The sequence below is a fragment of the Rhinolophus sinicus genome, chromosome 3 (genome assembly GCF_057876585.1).
Source record: "Rhinolophus sinicus isolate RSI-liver-muscle chromosome 3, RSI-T2T, whole genome shotgun sequence".
In the NCBI taxonomy this organism is placed as follows: domain Eukaryota; kingdom Metazoa; phylum Chordata; class Mammalia; order Chiroptera; family Rhinolophidae; genus Rhinolophus; species Rhinolophus sinicus.
In genome coordinates this window covers 50,778,356-50,787,736 of record NC_142503.1, presented here as the reverse complement: position 1 = coordinate 50,787,736, position 9,381 = coordinate 50,778,356, and the positions used below count along the sequence as shown (strand labels likewise).

The window sequence follows — 9,381 nt, the reverse complement described above, 5'->3', positions numbered from 1 at the left end:
GGCATCTTAGAGAGAATTACCTTCCTCCGTTATTGGAAACTTGATGATGCTTAATGCAGTGATAGTTAACACTGATATAACTTATGCATGTAACTACTGGCAACTAAAAGAGGAGTAAAAGAAACTTAGTAACAGTCATCTGTAAGTTCAGTATATGACCTTACAGGACTTGAAGACCTTCTTCCCCTCCCTCACTTACTTACCTGTGGTAGAAATAAATCCCTTCCAGATCAGTTTCCAAAACTTAGTGTATTGTGAACATAATTTAATAGCTGACATCCAAAGTAACAAAGTTTGGATATTCTTTCTGATGTTCAAATCTATCTCCTTTTGAACTATTTAGGGTAGTAATGGGGCAGTATGTAACACCAACCACAATTTACTACATTGAGTTAGTGAACTCAGGTTTTCTAAGAAAGAGCTCTTGCCATTCTTATCTCCACTCCAACGGTTAAACATTTAGAGATAAAGTGTCTAAAATTGCTTAGTCTTTGTATGCAATAGTCCTCATATTCAAAGGCACTGCAAAAAACAAAACAAAACAAAAACAGGTTGAGAGAAGCATTGGAACACACATATGCTGACTTCTGAGCATAGCTTATAGCTAGTTAGCACCATGCCAAGAACCAGAAGCTCTGCAAACTGGAGAAACCCAGAGGCAAAAGCATCTATTTGATTTTCATAGTGCATGACCTTTGGGTTTTACAAACATGTTCATTGAAAGATATTTATTCTTGGCACATTGTTCTTCTAATGCATTTTACTTTTTGTTTCAATGTAAATTATATTATTACTAATAAAATACTATTAGAAATAGATAATATATCCAGAGGCTTTAAAATTCAGGCATAAAGGATATAGGTGAAAAGCTAGTCTGTCCCCTATACCTGTCCTCCTCAGTTAACCAGTCTACTCAGAGACAACCAATGTCACTACTTCTGTATCCTTAAGATGCTCTAAATATGTGAGCATCTCTTTCAATCTATGAATATAGGTATATAGTTTTAAGCAAATGAAAGCATACCAAGCATAGTGTTCTTTGCCTAATTTTAAAAATTTAATGGTATATCTCAGAGATTATTCCAGATCATCTTTTTAAATGATTGCAAAATTAATTTGATCAGGCCCTATTATTCACCTTTTTCTAATAAAAATAAGGCTAAAATGAATATCTTCACGTATATTATATTTCTCCTGGAATATATCTGAAAGACAATTCCTACAACTGGCATTGCTGGGTTAAAGTGTATGTGCATTTTGACAGGTATGCAAAATTATTCCCCTGAGGGGTTGTGTCAAATTTCACTTCTGTGATTAATATAGGAAAGGCTTGTTTCTTCATACCCTACCCAAAGCAGTGAGTTCTCACTATTATCCGTGGTCTTTTATTGCAGTTTCCATTGTATTTCTCCTTTTTAGTAAGATTGGTATCTAATCATATATTTAATGACCACTTATCGTTCCTTTTCTGTAAACTGTTATATTCCTATATTTTGCCCATTTAAAAATTGGATGTTGGTCTTTTTTGTACTGACTTCAGGAGTTAAGAGATTTTAACTATGGGTTAAACAGCTTTTGTGTGGGTTAGAATACAAATCAGGTGATGACGTATCTTTTCTATGTAAAAAAAATATATATCCAAGCACCCCTCCTATCAAACAATTAAACCATCCGTGGATTGGGAGCTGCTTTTATTTCAGTCCTCATTTTTGCATCTTCTAACTGATTGGAATGGTTTTTACTGATATGATTATGTACTGGGAAAACCCTTTAAAAATCAATGATTAAACTAACCCAAACAATAAAATAATTCAGTATGTGGCAGAATATTAATTACCATACAGAAATCAGTAAACCGTATGTCCACAAATAACCCATTAAAAGGCAGAATTGTAGAAAAGGCCCCATTTCAATAGCAACAGAAAAGATAAAATACTTAGGAATAAATTTAACCAAAAAAAGTGCAAAACTGATATGAGGAAAATTTAAAAACATTTCTAAAAGACACAAAAGTAGACCTTAATAAATGAAAGTTAACCTTTGTGTTTAAATAGGACAAGAACTTAATATCATAAAGATTTCAGTTTTCCTTAAATTAATTTATAAATTTGATAAAATTACAATAAAAATACCAATAAACGTCTTTATGGAACTAGACATGATATTCACATGAAAATGTAAACGTGCAGAGGGGAGACGCCACACAGGGAAGGTGGCGAGGTCCCTTTAGTCCTTGCCCGGGGGGTACACAGCTTTGTCTCTCCCTGTGTGTCTCTGATGTCCCCTAAGTCGCTGTCCCTCTGCTGGAGCCCAGGCACAAAGTGCACAGATCCCTTTGATACCTTTCCAGTTAACCAGGCAGATGAGAACCAGCCCCATTTCCAGGGTGTGATTGGCCTGCAGACGTTGGGCAACACGTGCTACATGAATGTCATCTTACCGTGTCTCTGCAGCATCTCACCGCTGATGGAGCTCTCTCTCTGGAAAGTACATTACTGCTCTTCAAAAGGATTCCAGTGAGGTTGCCACTGCTTTTGCCTATGTGATGACAGACATGTGGCTTGGAGACTCAGATTCTGTCTCACCAGAAATATTTCGGTCAGCTCTTGGCAACCTCTACCCAGCATTTATGAAAAAGACACAACAAGATGCTCAGAAAGTCTTGATTTGTGTCCTGAATGAACTTCATGAATCTCTGAAGTACCGCCAAAGATCACAGGAGAAAACATCTATCCCAAGATGCCACAGGAAGGTGACCACCAATGAGTCCTCCATCATCACCTGGGAGTTTGATGGGCAGCTCAATTATAGCATCACGTGTTTCAAGTGTGAGAAGTACACCTACAAAAATGAAGTCTTCACCATCCTCTCTGTCCCCTTTCCATCTGAATACGAGTGCTCTCTTCAGGACTGACTCCAGTGTTTTCCCCAACAAGACACACTGACCTGGAATAACAAAATTCACTGTTCCTTTTCTATAACCAAGCAAGAAACAGCTGTGAGGACCAATGTTTCCAAACCATCAAAACTAATGTCTTTCACTTTAAAAAATTTGACATTTTGGGTATAGTGAAAAGGAAACTGAGAACAGACATTCATGACCCACTCACTAACTTGGATCTTACACCTTATATTTGTCCAATTTTTCAGAAACGTCATAAATATAACCTTTGTTATATTTGGTGAACCACTTTGGTGAGCTGGATGGTGGCCACTGACCGCTTTCTGCAAGAACTCACCCCAGCCTGGTTTAGCTTTGATGACACAGAGTCAGTGCGATTCCAGATATTTCAGTTCAAACCGCTACAGCATATCTCCTGTTCTATAGCTGTGAGCCCTTTTCTCTACCCAGACCAAGATGCAAGAGCTAGGAAAATGGTGTTTCCTGAAAGTTACAAAACAAGCAATCAGAAACTAGTACTTCTGTTTTGCTTTGTCATTAAACTCTTGCAACTTACTTGCATTAAAAAAAAAAATTAAACATGCATAAATAACTGGGAAAACATGAAAGATGAAAAGCTCTGAGGAGTCACCCACTATCCCTATCACATATTAAAACATATTGTAAAGCCTATAACTGAAACAGTGTGTACTGGTGCATGAGTCCACAGGCCAGTGGAATAGAATAGAAATCCCAGAAATAGACCCAAGAATATGTGGAATTTAAGCCTATGATAAAGGTGGCATCTCCTATCCCTAGGGAAAATATGGACTTCTTTATTTTCTTTATGAATGGTGCTGGAAGAACTGGATAATCATTTGGGAAAAGATAAACTTAGATCCATATTTCACATCACGCACAGAAATACTCAGAAATGCAAATGGATCAGGGATCCACATGTGAAAACTGAAACCATACAAGTACTAGAAGAAAACCTGGGTGAACTTTACTTCAACTTTGGTGTAAGGAAAGTCTATGACTCAAAATCCAGATGCAATACAAGAATATATTGATACATTTGATTACATAAAAAAAATAACTTCGGCATGTCAAAAAATATCATAACAAAATGTTGGACAATCGACAAACCTGGAGAAAATATTTATGATATCACAGTTAAAGAAGTAATACGTCTAATATATAAAGAACTCTTAAATGGAGGGGGAAAAGACCAAGAACCCAACCAAAAATGACACAGACAATTGACACAAAAATGACACAACAAAAATGATGTAAAAATGGCCCTTCAACATATGAAAACATGTCTAACCTCACTCATAATAAGAGAAACACAATTAACAAAAACTAACAGGAATATCATTTTTCATATCAGGTTGGCAAAAATTAAAAAGTATAGCACCTTTTGATAGCTAGTGATAATGAAAAATTGTCGAACCCACATTCAGAAAAGGGAAAATAGAATTGAAGGTATGAAGGTATTCACTATGAGCTAGTGGTTATATTTTGTTAGCTATCTATCAATATAGTATGTGTGCATGCGTGTGTGTGTGCATACATACACATATAGATAGTTAAGTATGTGTATATGTGTATACATACATCCAGTTCTTTCTTTGTCTGGTGAGAGATTCGAGAAGCAATGACAGTTCAGTAGCAATGAGCGCACCTGTGGCATAAATCTTGGGTTTTAGATGCCACACTCCATTAAAAAGTGCCATCCTCTACTTTAGATGCCATCTCGAGGGTTCCTTGGAGAAATGGCTGATTCCAGGGTTGCGGAAAGGAAAATACAAGATGAGCCTATAATATCTCGTTGTACCAAAAAGTAAGGAAGGGCTCAAAGATGAAAGAAGACATGCCAAAAGGATACAAGAGCCAGATTGAAGAGGCTTCCACTGCCCAGTGAGAAGAAATTTGAGCACTGAAGTAATTATAGCAAAGTATTATAGCATATTGATTAAAAAAAAAATCCATGAGTTCATAGTGACATAAATAAATAAATGGGAGAGAAGGGGAAGTTCTTCATTACAGTAGAAAGGCAACTAATATAGAAGGAATGGTGGGATTAGAAAATCACCATTTGGCAACCATCCTAATAATTTATTGAAGCAAGAAGCATCAGTGGGTGCTAAAATTAATATGGAAAAGTTTTAGGAATAACAGAGTATATACATATTCTCAAAGTATCTCCCCATAAAATATTTATTAGTGACAACGGGAAATAGTAACTTTACAGTGGAGAAATGGCCACCTTAGCCAAGGGTTCAAATAACAGAGCAAATTAACATCATGTGCCTCTTAATATGTAGCGTTGAAAAGGATACAACACTTTTGTGATACTTCTGCACAAACCCATAACCTGAATCTAATCATTGGGAAACATCAGACAACTCCAATTGAAACAGTTTACAAAAACTAACCTGTACTGCACATTATAGGTATTCAATACATAGATGAAAATTAGAATTAACTTTTTAATTAACTTATTTGCACATTTCCAGAGCACAATTAGCATAAGCTTTTATTTGAAAATGCAGGACATGAGAAGGCTCAGTGCAAGTTTTGCTAGTTTCAGAAGCAGTTGGTCAACTCATATTTGTTCCTGCAGTTCAGCAGCCATTGTTTGTGCAATTTGATTTTTATCAGGAAGAGTAGGGAGGAGCAGTTATGGGAGAGAAGGGCAGGCAAGGGCCATAGCTGAGAATTCTCAGTATTTCAAGGTCTCTTATAGGATATTTACATGAAAATTTCAGGCCTTTACATAATGAGAGTCAAACAGCTCTTCAAAATTATTCGTTTTAATTTAAAGCGACAGTTAAATTTTTTTCCTGCAAAATTTCACTGATTTCACCAGAGATGAAAAAGTGGATATACCATAAATGAATTTACTTCATGCAAAAAAACAAAACAAAACAAAAAACACAATTATATGTATGTAAGAGGGAAACATTCCATGTCTGACAAGATACTTTTCAGAAAAGGATAAAATCTTGACCCTTATACAAATATAAAATAAATATATATTAAAGTGTTTGTTTAACTCATTAATGAGGAAACTGGTACAATGTTAAAACCAGCTCAAAGGACAATCCAAGGAACAGATCAGGAATATTAAAATAAATGTGCAAGTGAAGGCATAACTTTTCCCCATGATGGTGGTGGGGTGTCAGTTTCCTGGATAGAATTCCCTTGCATAGGTATAAAGAAGAATTAAGTTTCCATCACTATCATTTAGCTACAACTTCTAAAGTTGTAAAATAACTCCCATCGAATGAGATTCAGAAAACCTGAAAGGATGAAGTGCGTAATTTCTCCCCTACAACTGTTGTTTATCTCTCCAGACAGTACGCAGAAACTCTTAGATGGCAATGGGAATACACCAGTCATAAAGCTAACTTCCCAATTCAAAGAGCATGTGGTTAAGGGAATTTTCCCTTCCATCCACAGATTATTTTAGGCAAATTAGATGCTATATTTCTTTGGTTCACTACTTGATTTTCAGGGAGCCAGCTCTGAAGGGGCTCATATCTGGACAAGCTAATGAACTACTCAATGGCCACACAGCATCCCAAACAATTCCTAGGGGAGCCAGCCTAAGTAAAACTGCATCTCCATAAGGACACCATGCAATAGGAGTGTGTGTATTCGGCCCCCTTCTTGCTAGTGAGGAGGAAGCGGCTTCACAGGTGTACACTATTCATAAATGAATATGAACCCGCATCCAGAGTTTCGCCTCTTCATCGTCCTCCTACCTGCACTAGGCTGGACTCTTGCTAGAAAAGATTCTCCCACGACCTTTAAAACATCATAGCTCAGAATCTGGAATCAGAAGTGCGTTTAGGTTAGGCTCAACCAACTACAAGCTTGTTTATTATTCTAAAAAAGGGGGGAGGGGCATTAATTATAATTCCCAGCTGCCAGGACTGTTGCGAGATTTAAAGAGATGAGGGCTGTGAAAGTGCTTTGTAAACTGAAGGGTTATTCAAAAGAACAAATGTCCTCTTTTAGGATGCCAAGATGCATAGCTCATCGCTGCAAAGATAAGAGATCTTAGCCCGTAACAAGCATCAACGGAGTTTCCACCTAGCGGGGCAGCAGGAGGCCCACGAGCTCTCTGCTGGCTCCTCCCCCGCCTCACCGGCCCGGGCCCGGGCCAGACGCCACAGGGGCTCGGGCGCCGGCATCTGCAGCCCGCCGGCCGCTGGGGTGAAGTCCCGTGCTGGGGCGGGGCAGGCCCGGCCTCCAGTTCCTGATTCTATAAGTAGTGCCGAGGGCTGGTGGCTCCACAGGCGCGGGACCGTGGGTATCGAAGGATGGGCCCACGCCCCGCGGCGAGCCTGCCCCGAGGCCCCAGCCCGCGGCGGCCGCCCCTGCCTGGCGTCCTCCCGCTGCTGCTGCTGCTGCTGCTGCCGCCGCCGCCGGGCGCGGGCGCGGGGACCAGCCGGCCGCCGCACCTCGTCTTCGTGCTGGCGGACGACCTGGGCTGGAACGACGTGGGCTTCCACGGCTCCAACATCCGCACGCCGCACCTGGACGCGCTGGCGGCCGGCGGGGTGCTCCTGGACAACTACTACACGCAGCCGCTGTGCACGCCATCGCGGAGCCAGCTGCTCACCGGCCGCTACCAGGTACACAGCGCCCCCCGCGGCCAGCGGCCTGCGCCCGGCTCCGCCCCCGCCTCGGGCCGCCCCCCGCCTCCGGCCGCAGCGCTCGGGCCCGGCCCGGCCTGCCCAGGCCCGCGAGCCTCTCGGCGGTGGGCGGGGAGGCCCGGGCAAGCTGCGGTCATTTCCCCGAACCGTGTCTGAGCGGAGCGGCTTCCACCCGGGCCGCGCGGTCCCCGCTCCTCCCAGGCCTGCCGCCCGCCGCAGCCTCTGCGCATGCCCGGCTCCGGGGCGCCCTGCATCCCCTAGCGCCCCACCTCTCTCGGTGGTTTTTCTATCTTTCGTTTTCTAAAGGTCGGGGTAAAGGGGTTACTGGGGACTGTTAGGAGCTGGGCCCTGCGAGCGGGTAGGCCGAAGGGTCGGAATGGATTCTGCGGACAGTTCCTGAGGTGGGAGGGTGGAGACGGAGCTGGCCGGGCGCCCTGTGGAGCAGTGAGAGGTGGGGAGCCCGGAAAGCTGGCGGGAGCGTTACAATGAAACAGTGCCCACAGCTGGGGCGACTCTGGTCCCCTGTGAACCCAGCGGTCATGGCTTAGGACTGACTGATCAAAGATTAAAGTAATTTTTCCAAGTTTCAGCAGCCTTGGAATGAAACCTACCCAGGTTGATTTTTCTTGGGCTACTGACATTCCTTTCAGATTTAAATTGTATTCAACGCCTCTGAGCATCATTATCTCTTTAAAAGGTTCTCTTTAAAAACTTGTCTGTAGTTAATAAAGTATACTTGTGGAGAGTGTGCACATGCTAGCTCACTAAGAATATCAAGAATATTTGCATAGTGTTTTACTGTTTCTAAAGTTAATTCTTGAAACAGTCCATGAAGTAGCTGTTATTTTTAATACCCTTTTACAAATGAGGAAACACATCTGTAGAAATTCGATGACATGTTAAGAATCACACAGCTAGAAAGAGGTCAAGCTGAGTTTGTAACCTTCCTGCCACCACTGTCATTTCAGGCCTCTAAAATTGGATTTTTCCTCCTTAATCTGAGTAAGATTGACATTTTTATAAGATCCTGATGTGATTATGACCGTATTAAATACCAGTAAACGGGAACTGTTTGAGAACACATGTCTCTCTCTCTCTCTCTCTCTCTCTCTCTCTCTCTCTCTCTCTCTCTCTCTCTCTATATATATATATATATATATATATATATATATATATATATATATATATATGGTCTGTTTAAAAAGCATATTTTAAGCCCTGACTGTGCAAATCACAGGAAGGAGATAATGCTTGAACCTTGCCCTCCCAAATCCGTGTTCATATCGCCTTTCAGATCAACCCTAGACTCATTGCCTGAGATCAAGAGAAGGGAGGGTTCACTTGCAATCATGATTTCCACGGTGGTTTTACCGTAGTCAGAAATAGCTGTAGCCAAGGTTTGCAATAGAGATAAAAGGTAGTTCTCTTCACCATCAGCTCTCAGTACTTTCCAAGGTTCTGACTTTGGCTGTTAAGTGTAATCAGGAAATCTACTCTGATGCACATCTTACCCTGGAGCTTTGTGGGACTAACGGGGCATTCTAGTAAAAAAGAAGGGAAAGGAGTGAAGGTCTGCCCAAAATGGTTCTGCATTTGGTCTGAAGCAAGAGAACTGAACTCAAATTGCAGAAGAATGGGAAGGCCATTCATTTCTCTAACTTCCTCCCTTCCAACAGACTTCAACAGGAAAGCAAATACCACACTTCAAAAACTTGTTCATACAATTGGCTGCTTTCATCCCCTAACAACCGCTCCCACTAATCATCAACATTCCATCTTGGAGGTAGGGGGGAACTTCAGCATTTTTAGAGGACCCTGTGGTTAGAAGTG

The 9,381-nt window shown here is 41.3% G+C and overlaps 1 protein-coding gene and 1 pseudogene across 1 annotated transcript in view; both read left to right on the top strand.

Annotated features, from left to right (window-relative positions):
• The first annotated feature begins 2,067 nt into the window (after positions 1 to 2,067).
• LOC109445648 (ubiquitin carboxyl-terminal hydrolase 50 pseudogene) lies at positions 2,068 to 5,049 on the top strand (annotated as a pseudogene).
• A 1,846-nt stretch (positions 5,050 to 6,895) lies between these two features.
• ARSB (arylsulfatase B) overlaps positions 6,896 to 9,381 on the top strand; it is a 146,313-nt gene continuing 143,827 nt past the window's right edge. The window contains exon 1 of the mRNA XM_019728179.3: positions 6,896 to 7,530. Coding sequence (XP_019583738.3) covers positions 7,216 to 7,530 — 315 coding nt within the window. The 5' untranslated portion in view covers positions 6,896 to 7,215. The remainder of the gene's footprint in view (positions 7,531 to 9,381) is intronic.